This window comes from Bufo gargarizans, chromosome 4 (assembly GCF_014858855.1).
Source record: "Bufo gargarizans isolate SCDJY-AF-19 chromosome 4, ASM1485885v1, whole genome shotgun sequence".
NCBI classification, from domain to species: domain Eukaryota; kingdom Metazoa; phylum Chordata; class Amphibia; order Anura; family Bufonidae; genus Bufo; species Bufo gargarizans.
This window is the reverse complement of record NC_058083.1, coordinates 479,894,231-479,909,804: the sequence shown is the minus strand read 5'-3', so window position 1 is coordinate 479,909,804 and position 15,574 is coordinate 479,894,231. Positions and strand designations below refer to the sequence as shown.

At 49.7% G+C, this 15,574-nt stretch overlaps 1 protein-coding gene across 1 annotated transcript in view; it reads right to left on the bottom strand.

Annotated features, from left to right (window-relative positions):
- Nucleotides 1-2,091: 2,091 nt before the first annotated feature.
- VPS11 (VPS11 core subunit of CORVET and HOPS complexes) overlaps nt 2,092-15,574 on the bottom strand; it is a 29,185-nt gene continuing 15,702 nt past the window's right edge. The window contains exons 14-16 of the mRNA XM_044290614.1: nt 14,730-14,901; nt 10,809-11,031; nt 2,092-2,907 (exon numbers count right to left, since the gene is read on the bottom strand). Coding sequence (XP_044146549.1) covers nt 2,743-2,907; nt 10,809-11,031; nt 14,730-14,901 — 560 coding nt within the window. The 3' untranslated portion in view covers nt 2,092-2,742. The remainder of the gene's footprint in view (nt 2,908-10,808; nt 11,032-14,729; nt 14,902-15,574) is intronic.

The window sequence follows — 15,574 nt, the reverse complement described above, 5'->3', positions numbered from 1 at the left end:
ACTGGCCACCAACGAGTTATCTACAGCGGAGGGAGGGGGGGCCCACTGGACACCAATGAGTTATCTATAGCGGACGGAGGGGGGGCCCACTGGCCACCAACGAGTTAACTACAGGGGAGGGAGGGGGGGCCCACTGGACACCAACGAGTTTACTACAGGGGAGGGAAGGGGGGGGGCGGCCGCACAGGGGAGGGAGGGGGGGGGGGGGCGGCCGCACTGGCCACCAATGAGTTAACTACAGGGGAGGGGGGGCGGCCGCACTGGCCACCAATGAGTTTAAAACAGGGGGGGGGGGGGGGGTCTGCCCCCTGCTGCCTGGCAGCACCTGCCAGGCAGCAGGGGGCAGTCATGTACACAGTTTTTCAGTATATTCTAACCTGAAGCGTCCCCATCACCATGGGAACGCCTCTGTGTTAGAATATACTGTCGGATCTGATTTTCACGATGTAGCTCATATCCGACAGTATATTCTAACATAGAGGCGTTCCCATGGTGATGGGGACGCTTCAAGTTAAAATATACCATCGGATTGGAGAAAACTCCAATCCGATGGTATAAAAGAACTCCAGACTTTACATTGAAAGTCAATGGGGACGGATCCGTTTGAAATGGCACCATATTGTGTCAACTTCAAACGGATCCGTCCCTATTGACTTGCATTGTAATTCAGGACGGATCCGTTTGGCTCCGCACGGCCAGGCGGACGCCAAAACGACTTTTTTTTCATGTCCGTGGATCCTCCAAAAATCAAGGAAGACCCACGGACGAAAAAACGGTCACGGATCACGGACCCACGGACCCAGTTTTTGCGGGCCGTGAAAAAAAACTGTCGTGTGCATGAGGCCTAAAAGAGACCAGACCTTCGGAGCTGGAATGGAGCAGCAAGAGGCAGATGTCAGTGTTTATTTTTTATATGTTAGGCTACTTTCACATATCCCTTTACAAACTCCGGTAGTATGTTCTGGCTGAGCACAGACTACAAAAGTTTACTGTATTCGGCATAGCCATTACATGATTGATTTCTGGCATAAATGCATGCAGGACTTTTTGTCTGTCCGAAAGCTGGCATTTATGCTGGAAAGCAGACGGATCCCATTATAGTCAATAGGGATTCGGTGGTCGCGGCAGTAAACGGCTATGCCCGATATGGTAAACTATGATAGTCTGTCCTCTGCTGGAACAGGAGTTTGTGAACGCAGCCTCAGATATGCTGTCCAAGGCCCAGCTAAGGCTACTTTCACACTTGTGGCAGAGTGATCCGGCAAGCAGTTCCATCGCCGGAACTGCCTGCCAGATCCGGCAATCTGCATGCAAACGGACAGCATTTGTAGACTGATCCGGATCCGTCTTACAAATGCATTGCAAGAACGGATCCGGTTCTCTGGATGTCATCCGGAGAAACAGATCCGTTATAAAAAAAATTTCTTCACATTTACCAGTCTGGGATCTGGCATTGCTGTATTTTTAATGCCGTCCCGGCCCTAATACATTTCAATGTAAATTGATGCCTGATCCGGCATTTTGGATGAGATAATACCGCAGCATGCTGCAGTATTTCCTCCGTCGAAAACGCTGTTCAGTGACTGAACTGAAGACATCCTGAATGGATTTCTCTCCCTTCATAATGCATGGGGATAAAAGTGATCAGTTCTTTTCCGGTATTGAGCCCCTATGATGGAACTCAGTGCCGGAAAAGAAAAACGCTAGTGTGAAAATGCAGTGTTTGTAGAGCATCTTGTAATTTTCTATTGATTAAAATGTACCATATTAAAGAATGGAAAAAAGACACCCCTGATACAGTACCACCATTTTCATTACATGTGGCCTGTGATTCAATTGCTCGACTAAATATAATAAACAGATAGTACTTAATAGGAGTTGTGGCTTGCGTTGATTACAGAAGCATTGAGGCTGTGCCATATCAATCATAAAATGCATCAACCGCGCCCAACGCCAACTACCTCTAATACATTCTGTTGTAGTTTCATATTCTAATGCTATGGATGTCGCTGTGTTTCCACCATGGATCCTAATGTAAGTAGGTTAAAAAATAAAATAAAATCATAGCATGCATTAACCACACTGCATTAGTAGTTTGAACATATCTCTTTTAATAAGACTGATGCCAGAATGTATAGTTACTAGCAGGTGATTATTGGGAACAAACAAGACATTACTGATGATCGGGGAGATGAGAGCTACATTTACATGCAGCAATCATCTCATCTGTACAGGAACAAGGAATAGCTACAGTTTCAGTATTTCTTGGCAGCAGATACTTTGTACAAGATGATCTGCTGCACAGAAACAATCATTTTAGGTGTCATCCGAAAGACACGATCACATCACCTGATGAATCGCTGTTTGCTCCTTCAATTTCTACTAATCCTCAATAATTAGCCACTTTGTTGGTCTGTGTAAAAGGACCATTACAAACAATCTGCGCAATCCAAGCCATATTAACCAAGAAAAAGATATTTATTTTTCAAATTTGCCTAAAGCTGTGGTTAAATGACCATATATACGGAGTAGGCAGAACACAAGGCACAAATACTGTCCTTCCTGACCCATTACACTGACGGCTGGATATTTCCCTGTAGTTCTAATTCCAGAGAAATGCCATTTCACAACTTCAGCTCATAGTCCTTTAATCTGATTGCCAAGTGACTGTTCTGACATGGAGCCAGACCATAGTGACCACAGACTGTAAGTTCTCCATTACATCCAGTATTCCTCCCCGAATCACATGTTTCTCCTGGTGTTGATAAGAAGATCCCGCTGCAGTCCTGCCTCTTTCACCCCAGCTATCCTCCCTGCAGGGGCATCTGTGATCAACGTCAATTTGTTGAATACACCACGGCCAAAGTATTCTGCCACCACGCTGAATCCATCGTGAGAGTACTTTAACTTGAGAAAAGAAAAAAAATGAAACTCAATTTACTTGACTAATGTAAGTGGATATTACCTTTCCCTTTTTCTCATACATCCTTAATAAAATATAAAAGGAAAAAGATGTAAGCATTTTTATTGTGCTAAAGTAGTAAAACATAACTAAGGCTACTTTCACACTAGTTTTTGCTGGATCCGGCAGGGTTCAGCAAAAACACTTCTGTTACCGATCATAACGGATGCAGATGGTTGTATTAACGGATCCGGTTGTATTATCTTTATTATAGCCATGACGGATCAGTCATGAACTTCATTAATAGTCAATAGGGGACGGATCCATTTTCTATTGTATCAATGGGGACAGAACCGTTTAACTCTGACTTGCATTGTGGGTCATGACAGATCCGTATTGCTCCGCATACCATGACGGAAAGAAAACTGCAGCATCCGGAGATCTGTTTGCTTTCCGGTATAAGAACGCAACCCGAATGGAATGCATTCTGGAGCGCTCTGTTCAGTTACGTTTTGTCCCCATTGACAACGATTGGGGACAAAATGGAAGCGTTTTTCTCCAGTATTGAGATCCTATGACTGATCTAAATACCGGAAAATAGAACCGCTAGTGTGAAAGTAGCCTAAATAAAATGGGCATCACTGTAATTGTACTGGCCAGAAGAATAAAGATAAAGCCCTGCCCTTCAGAAATCTGCCTTCAAAAAGTTGCAAAAATGTTCAGTTTTATGCCAGTTTTGAAAAGGGGGTGTGGTTAGCTCTGTTAATTAGTTTCACTCCATACAGTGCCTTGCAAAAGTATTCACCCACCCCCCCCCCACAACTTTTTTCGTGTTTTTGTTTGAGGATTTGCATCATTTAATTTACAGAACATGCCCACAACTTTGAAGATGTTTTTTTTATTGTGAAGCAAACAACAAATAGGACAAAATAATAGAAAAAAGTCAATGTGCATAACTATTCACCCCCCTAAAGTCAATACTTTGTAGAGCCACCTTTTGCGGCAATCACAGCTCCAAGTCGCTTTGGATAAGTCTCTGAGCAGTTGCCACATCTTACCACTGGGATTTTTGCCCGTTCCTCCTTGCAAAACTGCTCCAGCTCCTTCAAGTTGGATGGTTTGCGCTTGTGAACAGCAATCTTTAAGTCTGACCACAGATTTTCTATTGGATTGAGATCTGGGCTGTGACTCGGCCATTCCAACACATTTACATGTTTCCCCTAAGGCTACTTTCACACTTGCGTTCGGGGTTCCGCTTGTGAGTTCCGTTTGAAGGCTCTCACAAGCGGCCCTGAACGCATCCGTACAGCCCCAATGCATTCTGAGTGGATGCGGATCCGCTCAGAATGCCTCAGCCTGGCACCGTTTGACCTCCGTTCCGCTCAGCAGGCGGACACCCGAACGCAGCTTGCAGCGTTCGGGTGTCCGCCTGGCCGTGCGGAGGCAAACTGATCTGTCCAGACTTACAATGTAAGTCAATGGGGACGGATCTGTTTGAAGTTGACACAATATGGCTCAATTTCAAACGGATCCGTCCCCCATTGACTTTCAATGTAAAGTCTGGATGGATCCGTCTGACTAACTTTCAGATTTAGAATTTTTTCTGAAATATAATGCAGACTGATCCGTTCTGAACGGATCCCATCGTCTGCATTATTGGAGCGGATCCGTCTGTGCAGACACCAGACAGATCCGCTCCGAGCGCAAGTGTGAAAGTAGCCTTAAACCACTCAAGTGTTGCTTTAGCAGTGTGTTTGGGGTCATCGTCCTGCTGGAAGTTGAACCTCCGTCCTAATGAAAGTAAAGGTGATTGCGCTGCCTAAATCCACAATGACATCAGAAAATTGCCGAACATTCCCGCTTGTCTTGGACACCGCCAGACATTAAAATCCTCCACGATCTGAAAATCTTCACCACAACCGTTTGCTGAGGAAGTTTCAAAAGTAGGCACACATAGTGAAGTACCACCAGAATCACCATACAAAATAAGGATTTATTATACTCACAATGAGGTTGGTAAAATAAGCATTGATTAAAATGTATCCACATAAGAGGAAACCGCAGTGATGTGATGGGTTTGCGCCAGACATAGCGTTTTCTTTGATGGCCAAAAAGTTCAATTTTAGTCTCATCAGACCAGAGCACCTTCCTCCATACATTTTGGGAGTCTCTCACACGCCTTTTTCGCAAACTCACAACGTGCCTTTTTGTTTTTTGCTGAAAGTAATGGCTTTCGTCTGGCCACCCTACCATAAAGCCCAACTCTATGGAGCGTACGGCTTATTGTCGTCCTATGTACAGATACTCCAGTCTCTGCTGTGGAACTCTGCAGCTCCTCCAGGGTTACCTTAGGTCTCTGTGCTGCCTCTCGGATTAATGCCCTCCTTGCCCGGTCCGTGAGTTTTGGTGGGCGGCCGTCTCTTGGCAGGTTTGCTGTTGTGCCATGTTCTTTCCATTTGGTTATGATAAATGTGATGGTGCTCCTGGGGATCATCAAAGATTTGGATATTTTTTTTATAACCTAACCCTTACTTGTACTTCTCAACAACATTGTCCCTTACTTGTTTGTTGAGTTCTTTGGTATTCATGGTAGTGTTTGGTTAGTGATGATTATTTTATTTTTGTTCATGGTAATGCAAACTGATCCGTTCTGAACAGATACAAGCGTTTGCATCAGGGCTTAATTTTGGCCACTCGCGGCACTTCCCAGCAGCGGGTGGCGGGGCCTATTCTTCCCGCGCTCCTGCTACATCCGCATCTGTGACCGCATGAGCACACCACCGCTGCTACCTCCATCATCCAGAGCTGCACAAAGACTTGCTATCACTCCTGCTTCTCCTAGTTTTTTCCTCCTCACTTCTGGTAGGACTGTTAACCCCCTCCCAGTGCTAGTGGCCCTAGCCTGGGTTTAGGTCTTCCTTCCTGTGTTATATTACCCCTCATCACAAACATGTCGGACCCCACAGGGGCCTCTAAGCCCTGGTATCATGCCTGTAAAGAACCTTTTCCACGTGGGCAATCCGATCCGCATTGTTCTGCATGCCAGGCCCCAATGCAGGGTCCACAACCGGCCGTGCAGCTCCCCGTTCCCTCTGGTCCGCCTGACTGGGCCAGATCCCTATCCCAGGCCATGGAAAGTCTCACCCACATCGTAGGCTGCGTGGTAGATAAACCGCCTACCCCGCAGGCTGCCACACCTCCTGTTGCACCCTCTGGCTCTACCGCTTCTGCCGCCCCCACTGATTTACTCGCACACAGTGAATCCTCCAGGGCCCGGCCCTCTCAGAAGCGCTCCAGGACAGAGTGCGCATCCTCCTCAGATGTGTCTCTCTCCCCACCACGGGTGCAGACTCAGTCGGGCCACTCCTCCCCTCTGGACACACCCTCTGAGAGAGATCCGGCGGATTCTGTTTGGACATGGACTCGGCCCTACCGTCCAAACTAGCCTCCGAAGTGGGTCACCTCATCACCAACATTCGTGATACCTTTAAGATACACGATGACTCTCCCAGCACTGATCAGGCCGGCGTGTCCTTTTGCCGCTCCAAAACAGGCATCCAAGGTTTTTCCTCTCCACGCCAACTTCTCTTCAGTGGTTTCTAAAGCTTGGGCTCGCCCTGATGCCCGCTTTACCTCCCCCCAAAAAGCTGGACATATGTTATCCATTTCCAGCGGATTGTGTTGCCACATGGGCATCCCCGCCTAAGGTTGACCCTCCTGTGGCCCGCCTGTCTAAGAGCACGGCCATTCCTGTAACAGACGGTTCCTCACTTCATTCCACCGAGGACCATCGTATGGAGTCCCTCTCCAAGGCCATCTTTGCTTCCTCGGGTTCTGGTCTTTGCCTCCACCTGGGTGGGGAAAGCTGTCTCCAAATAGGGCTCCCAGCTTGAACAGGATTTGGGATCGGACTGATAGTTTAGGCAGGAAAATTTATCTGTGAGGCTTCTATTGATGCGGGTGCCCTCATAGCAGGCTCATCTGCCTTAGCCGTTTCCGTCAGAAGGGAACTTTGGCTAAAGGTTTGGGCGGCGGATGCCTCCAAACGTTCCCTTACCGGGCTCCCGTTTATACAAAATATTTCAGGAGCCATGGGTGGCAAGAGCACCCATCTTCCCCAGTCCAGAACCAAAGGCACCCCTCAGGGTCGCTCTGGCTCGTCTCGTTTTCGGTCCTCCAGCAGGTCCTCCGGGTCTAGATTCACAGTCGGTTCCTCATCTGGCCCCTCTCAGGATAGGCGCAAGAAGCCCTTTTTCGGGTTCAGCCCACCTGGCGCAAGTCACAGGCTGCCCGTCCCTCCACGGCCAAGCAGCCCCCCGCCTGAAGGTGCAGCCCCCAGTCTTCTCCTTTTCAGGGACGTCTGGCGGGCTCACGTCTCCGATGCCTGGGCACTCTAAATGGTATCCTCCGGATCCATAATAGAGTTTGCTTCTCTCCCTCCGAATCGTTTCTTTCGTTCCCGTTCTCCGCGGGACCCAATGTGTGCGGCCGCCTTCTCCACAGCCATTCACACCCTACTGGACAAGGGAGCCATCGTCCCTGTGCCTCCGGCGGACCGATTCAAGGGGTTCTACTCAAACCTCTTCATGGTCCCCAAAAAAGAAGGCTCGGTGCGGCCGATCCGCGGTGGCCTCCCTGGAGAAGGGGGACTTTGTCATCAATAAACATTCAGGATGCCTACCTTCATGTTACGGTCGCTTGGTGTCCCCATCGTTTCCTTTGCAGTGGGGAACGATTACTATCAGTTTGTCGCCCTTCCCTTCGGCCTGGCGACGGCTTCTCGGGTGTTCACCAAGGTCCTGGCCCCTGTCCTAGCTTTGCTCCGCTCCAGGGGTGTTTTTCTGCTGCCTTACTTGGACGACGTCCTCATCAAAGCACCCTCCTTTCCTCAGACGTCCGCCAGCGTGGACCTCACTCTGGAGACCCTGGGACGGTTCGGTTGGCTTCTCAACCTTCCCAAGTCTTCCCTGATTCCCTCTAGACGGTTGATCTTCCTGGGGATGCTGCTGGATACGGAGGCGGCGGCGGTCAGTCTTTCAACGGACAAGCGTCTGGCCCTCCACCGGTCGGTTCGCAATCTTCTTCACCACCGCCGTCCGTCCTTCCGATCCAGCATGCGGGTGTTGGGACAAATGGTTGCCTGCTTCAAGAAGATTCCTTTCGCACAGTTTCATTCCCGCACCTTTCAAAGGGTGATCCTCTCTGCCTGGGACAAATCACCGGCCTTTCCTTCTAACTCCCCAAGTTCGGACTTCCCTCAATGGTGGTTGCGGACCCCTCTCCAGGGGAAATTTTTTCTTCCAATAACATGGCAGTTGGTTACCACCGACGCCAGTCTGCAGGGTTGGGTTGGGGGGGGGGGGGGGGGGTGTTTCCTTCCCGGTCCGTCCAGGGCACTTGGTCTGCATCAGAGTCCAAGCTTCAGATCAACGTCCTGGAATCGAGGGTGATCTTCTTGTCACTCCGACACTGGACTTCCCTGCTAAAAGGCCGTCCCGTCCATGTCCAATCGCCACAGCCGTGGCATACATAAACCACCAGGGGGGCACTCGCAGCGCCGCGGCAATGCGAGAGGTTACCAGCATTCTCCTCTGGGCGGAGGCTCACGTTCCGGCCCTGTCAGCGATTTATATTCCAGGAGTGGAGAACTAGACCGGCGGACTTCCTCAGCCGGACCACTATCGACCCGGGCGAGTGGTCACTACACCCAGACGTGTTTGAGTCCATTTGCCTTCGTTGGGCTCCAGGATCAACCACAAGCTTCCCACCTTCCTGGCCAGGGCAAGGGACCCGAGGGCGTACGGCGCGACGCCCTCGTTCTTCCGTGGAAAGAATTTTCCCTTCTGTATGTGTTTCCTCCCATTCCCCTACTACCTCAGGTTCTCCGGAAGATCGCGGCAGAAGGCATTCCCACGATCCTGGTCGCTCCAGATTGGCCTCGCCGGTCTTGGTACACCGATCTGATGCTGCTCCTGGGAGACGCGCCGTGGCCGTTACCTCTCAGAGAAGAGCTCCTCTCTCAAGGGCCGATCTTCCACCAGCATTTCAGGTCGCTACGTTTGACGGGTGGCTGTTGAGACCGCAGTTTTGACGCAACAGGGGTTTTCTGCGGATGTGGTTTGCACCATGATCCGCGCCCGGAAGCCTGCCTCGTCCAAGATCTATTATCGGACAAGGAGGTCTTATTTGGGATTCTGTGAGAATCTGTGTGCTCCCCCTCTCCGTTTCTTTCTCCCCATGGTTCTGTCCTTGCTCCAGTCCGGCCTGGACCTGGGGCTGGGTCTCAGTTCCTTGAAGGGTCAGGTATCGGCGCTGTCCATCCTCTTCCAGCGTCCCCTAGCTTCTCTCGGACCTGTCAAGACCTTTATCCAAGGAGTGGCTCACTCGGTTCCTCCATACCGTTCCCCGATTCCGCCCTGGGACCTGTATATTGTGCTCTCGGCACTACAAGCTTCCCCCTTCGAGCCGTTATGGAGGATCTCCCTACGACTTTTGTCTTGTAAGGTCGTGTTCCTTGTGGCCATCACGTCTCTCAGAAGGGTGTCCGAATTGGCGGCCCTTTCTTGTTCCGAGCCTTTTCTGGTCTTTCACCAAAATAAGGCTGTTCTCCTTCCTTCCAAAAGGTGGTCCCTGCCTTTCATCTCAATGAAGACATTGTCCTCCCCTCTCTGTGCCCATCCCCTTCCCACCCCTGGGAACGGGAACTTCACCGCTTGGACGTGGTTAGGGCCTTGAAGATTTACTTGGAGATCACCCGCCCCTTTCGGAATCGCTTTTTGTAGTTCTGGAGGGTCCGTGCAAGGGATCGGCGGCCTCCAAGGTGGCTATCGCCCGTTTCATCAAATTAGCTATTGCTGAGGCTTACGGCACCAAGGGCAGGGTTCCACCTTTCGGTGTCACCGCTCATTCCACCAGAGCGGTCGGTGCCTCTTGGGCCCAGATACATCGGGCTTCGGCTGAACAATTGTGCAAGGCGGCCACTTGGTCTTCCTTGCACACCTTTACCAAATTTTACAGGGTGCACACTCATGCATCGACGGATGCTGCTTTCGGACGCCTGGTCTTGCTGAGCTATACCCAAGGTCTCCTGTTGTCGCATCTGTGACAGGTCCCAGAAGGTCTGAAAGATTATCTACGCATTAGTGATCTGACAGCCTCTTTTGGTTTCACTTTGTCTGTGTGTTGCTGGTATGTCCACACCTCCTGTTCAGGTGTGGATCATGTGACCTTTACCTCACCCTATTTAGTCTGACTTTTCCCATCACTCCTTGCTTGGAATAGCTGGTGTGGTTCGTGTTGAAGTTCTGTTCATCCTTCATCCTCTGAAGTTAAGTGTTCCGCTTGTCGTGTTTTGTATTCTCCCCCCCCCCCCACCAGGGAAGAAACAGGTGGTCTCTGTCCTGTCATTTATCTTTAGGGCATCTGAGGGTCACCAAGGTTTTCTAGGTTCCCGTGTATGGGTATCTCTACCATCGAGAGGTGCCCATACGGATAGGAGTTAGGGCCAGGAGCAGGGTTTTATAGGTGGTGACCCTTTTCCTTTCCTAGCGGTGAGGCCTAGTGTCTTTCCCCTTCCTTCTTGATTGTCTTTTGGTGTTCTCCCCTACTACATCCGTGAAACCTATGTCCCCCAAGGAAGAGCGAGAAAGATTTTAATGGTAAGTTATACAAAAATCTCGTTGTCTCACAAAAAACTAGCCCTCGTATGACTCTGTTACATTACATTTTTGGCTGTCAGTGCAAGGAAGAAAAAATAGCTAGGTTACTAAGGCCAAGTAGGTCTGGTTGTTAGGGGTCATCACATTTGCATCTAAACACAACTAAATACATACATAAAATCAGCTGTCTATGCCTGTACAGCTGAAGACAATGAACAAAATTATATAACAGATCGTCTTGTACTGACCTGGTGCTGGAAGTGGTCATACAGATCCTTCTTCTCTTCCTGAGCCCTGATCATATCAAGCACCTGTCGGTTCTCTGGCAGGCAGGTGGGGCAGTCCGAGTCGCTCTCTGCATAACTCTCAAAGCAGTGTTGGTGGAAAGAATGGCCACACAAGAAATGTACAGATGGCAGCTCCAGAGCACTGCTACAGATGCTGCACTTTGTCTTCTGGAAGATCTTAGGGCTGGTGAGGGAAAGGCACAGAAGTCAGCTGGTCCAAGATGAAAGTAATTATTATTAAAGGGGTTTTCCAAGACCTTTACACTGATGACCTATCCTCCGGATCAAACACCCTGGTCTGCTGCCGATCAGCTGTTTGAGAAGGCACCAGCGCTCGCAGCTTAGCTTGGGCGATGTCACGTTCATCATTCACATGGCCTGGCCTCATTGAAGTGAATGGGGCTGAGCTGCAATACCAAGCACAGCTGTTATACAATGTACGGCGCTGTGCTTGGTGTGCAGAGAGAAGATGGAAGTGCTACTGCAGGCACCAAGGCCTTCTCAAACATCTGATGGCTGGGGGTCCCAGACGCCAGCCCCCCACCGATCAGACACTGATTTGCAAATTTTGGTTATCAGAATAAAAAGTCTCGGAAACCCCCTTTAATTGCAGGAACTATCCAGGAGCTTTGTCACACACATGCCATCCACTGTTTGCATCGGTCTATTACACAAGCCAAGTGAATGGGGAGGAATGATCACTACCACAGTCATTCTTCCCTTATTCAGTCCTATTTATTATCGGTCTTATGGGATTTCCTGGTGAAAATTATTTAACAAGTTCTTGCATCGTGGCCCCTGATACCGAATAGTTATACTTACCTGCTCCCCACCACTCCGGTCCTCTGCGTCGCCACTGCCGTGGTATATGGATACTGTGGTGGCTACTTCCATATTGTATCCTTCTTTTCTTCCGGCGCTGGTTGGGGGCGCAAATAATGTCGAACTTTGTTCTCTCAGGGGGGTTACCCAGCAACACTTATGTGTCCTAGAGACCCCCCATCCTCATGGGCCTCCACCGTTCAGGTCGGTCATGGTATTGGTCCTCGACAACGTGTAGTGTGCACACCATTACATAGAATATTGTGATTATGATCCAGCGAGCAGAATGTTGCACTCACTCTGTATTCTTTGTCCACCACTCTTCCTTATCTAGGTGAGGGTGTTATGCTGGCACTCTGCAGTGGCTACTGCGTGTTCTCCTCTGCAGGGGAAGTTTTCACGCTAGGGCTAGAGTATGTAGTTGCTGTTGTAGGGGGGGAGCCCCCCCTCAGGTAGGGGATCTACCCTGGCACTGCTTCGGCGGTTTCTCCTGTTCAGCGTCCATTTCAGGTGGAGTGTTTAAGGTTAGCTCTACTTAACTGGGACAACATGGCACCATGGTTTCTACTGGATGTCCTCAGGCCTCCCCCTCAGTTTTAGGCTGGCGGAGCATGCTGTAGCTCCTACTGTACAAGGGGTATTTGCGTCACCACTACATACTAGGGTTCCTACTGCATAGCTCCTTCGTCAGGTGACGGATTCTTCTAACACTGGAATCGGTGGTCTCCTCCTCAGCTGGAGGCGTTTGCTATGGCGTTTGCATGACTCTTGTGGCTTCCCTTGTATGGCCTCCTCAGGCGGAGTATTGCATTACCACTAGATTCTGTAGAGCGCCAGTCTCAGATGGGCTTTAGCCCTGGCCTCTTACTGGTTTACACTACCAATAATTGGCCGTTGCTCTGACATCTGTTGTCCTTCTGTCGTCAACTCAGGCTTTGCGATGGCATAATTGCCATAGCTCATCAGCACCTACTGGGTAGTTTAGTCCCTACAGCACTCGTCTACCACTAGATTGCCGTTATAAGCGGGACTTGGCTGCTAATAGTTGATGCCGTGACGCCATCGGTGCTAGCTCTCTTCAGATATGAGTAATGTCTACTTCACCTCAAGCCGATGGTGGTCATACCTTTCACTGCTCATCGCGGTGGTGGACTACAAGTTTCCCCACGCCGAGAAGAGCGGGTGTCTGTCACGCCTTGCCACTGCTGGTAGGGGTTTCGTTCCTGGAATGGAACACCCTTTTCTTTTCCTGTCCTTCCTCGAGCTGGCCCTTCTGTCTAGATGACCAGTAGCCATGGGTTGTACGGCTCTGGAATCCCATCTCAATTTTTTTCCACATGACCAGGGTTCCTCGGGTATGGTGGGGGCGTTGGATGTCGTAATCGCACTCCGCATGGCAAGAGTATTTCTTTCATCTTGGTCATCTGCCCTTCCAGGCAGGGTTACCACATTGTCAATATATGGTCACTGGCGGGACTTACCATCACATCGGCTTTACTTCTACCTTTCTCCGAGGTATTGGTTCTTTGGCCTGCAGTTGGGCATGCCTGGCTCAGGCGTTTTTTTCTCTGTGGTTTCTCAAGCAGCTTCTCTTGCTAGAAGTCTCACCACAAGCCCCTACGGCTCTAGGGGCATTGGTCTACCAATTTACCGCTTCCTAGGGGGCGTTCTCTTGACCAGAGGAGGATCCTGCGGACCTGGAGTTTTGGTTCTGCTTCCACAGTTGCGGCCAGGAGCCGGCTTCGTCCAAACGACCTGAGGGTCGTTTGGTGGCGTTTCAGTGAGGTACAGGTCCTCCCTCTGGGACATCTTCTCCTTTTTATTTCTGGAAAGGTGACATTCCGGGTGGCGGGATCATCCACCCAGCGTTTTTCAGAGTTGATAGCGCCTTCTTGTACGTACATTTTTCTTTTGTCATGAACATAAGGCAGTGCTCCGCCCAGTATCTTCTTTCTTTGCAGAAGGTAGTCGCGCCGCCTTCCACTTAATCACAGACATGGGTGTCTCTTCCTTCTCCCTCGCATTATAGAGAGCGAGCTCTCCATCAGCCATGTGATCATGTGATTTGGCCTCTGAGGTTTGCTTGTCCATGACTAGCGCTTACAGCCGTTCTGACTTTTACCAGTTTTTTCCTGGAGGTCCTTGTCAAAGCTTGACGGCCTCCAAAGGGACGTTTTTCCAGGATATATCTGTCTTACAGTTGCTTGGGCATTCCGCTCCCAGGGTAAGGCACCGCCCTGCAGAGCTATGGCGTCAGCTTTCCAGTTGTAGTGTCTTGGTCTTCCGGGCACACGTTCACCAAGTTTTACCGGGTACCTTCCTAGGCATCAGCGGATGCTGCTACATGCAGCAAGGTCTTGCAGGCGGCAGTGGATTACACATCCTCGAGGGCGTTTTCTCCATGGGCGTGCGATTTGTTTCCCTCCCCGTGGACTGCTTTAGGATGTCCCACGGTTCTGTGTCCCCCAATGATACGAGCGAGAAAATGAGATTTTTGTGAACTCACCTGTAAAATCTCTTTCTCGCTTAGTTCATTGGGGGACACAGCACCCACCCAGTGATTTCAGTTTGCCGCCAACTGATGGCGGTTGGTTCGGTCCGACTGGCATTGGTCAGTTATTGGTTGTTTACTGTATGGTTTTTCTCCTACTCCTATTGCTTGGGCACAAACTGACATGCTCTCTCCAGGCTGAAGGGGGTTATCACTTTTCAGCCTAGTGTCGCCTCCTAGTGGCAGCAAGCAGCCATACCCACAGTCCTGTGTCCCCCAATGAACTAAGCGAGAAAGAGATTTTACAGGTGCCAGCTCACAGCCAGGAAGAAGGAGACGCCCATTGAGAAACAGGGCCGTGTCCTCCTCCATGTACCGATGGTATGAGATTACCAGGCGGGAAACCAATACGAGGGGCACAGCGCATAGGAAACATCGCAAGTGCTGTACCATAGTAAGCGCTTCTGATTTACTAACATATGACCACTTCAGTGTATATGATGGAAATCCTCGGTCTGTTCAGACAACCGCTACGGATCTACATACCTGCAATCAGGTTTGCCTCTCACCTGTTCCGTAATTCATGGATCTCCTGGCGGATGCGAGCAGTGTCTTCCCGGTACTGACTGACAGTCCTTTCATCTTCCTCTGACTGCTGGCTCAGCTTCTGCATCTTGTTGATCAGATAATCTCTGATCACAGACAGGGTGGCGGTGGAGTTATGTGCCAAGGTCTGCACCACTGAAAACAAAGAGATCACTGCATAAGACGTATCTATCACTGCAGTTGACAATACTTCACTACAACTCAGTTGGTGGCCATGAAAGCCGACCTTTGGATTTCACATTTTGGATTTCATTTTCTTTTATAATCTCTCTATGTAGCGGTCTCTGTTTACTTGCAACTGATTAACTGCGCAACTGATTGCGTGCCATCTACCCATGATACTGCTGCATCCAATTACTGGTCTCAGTGGGCTAGTGCAGAGGACAGTGATTGGCTGCAGCTGTCATGGAAATAAAATAGGGATGCAAATACAGGCACAAATACAGATAAAACAAAATTCCCATTTTTTGGCTGCTCCTTTGACACTTATAGGGGAAAATAATCCTCATGGACAAAGATAAAATGTGCTGCAAATTTGAAAACAGGATGTAAAAACCACTGCTGTGACTAAAGCTGGCCATGCACATTAGCTATCGCCCAAACCTGTTGATTTCAGTGTGATCAGAAAACCATGTATTGTGTATGGGTCCTCCCGACTCTCCCCTGATGGCAGATATTAAAGGGAACCTGTCACCATGATTTTGCGCATAGAGCTGGGCTGCTAGATGGCCACTAGCACATCTGCAGTACCCAGGTCCCATAGCTCTCTGCGCTATTATTGTGTTAAAAAACAGTTTTGAGTGATATG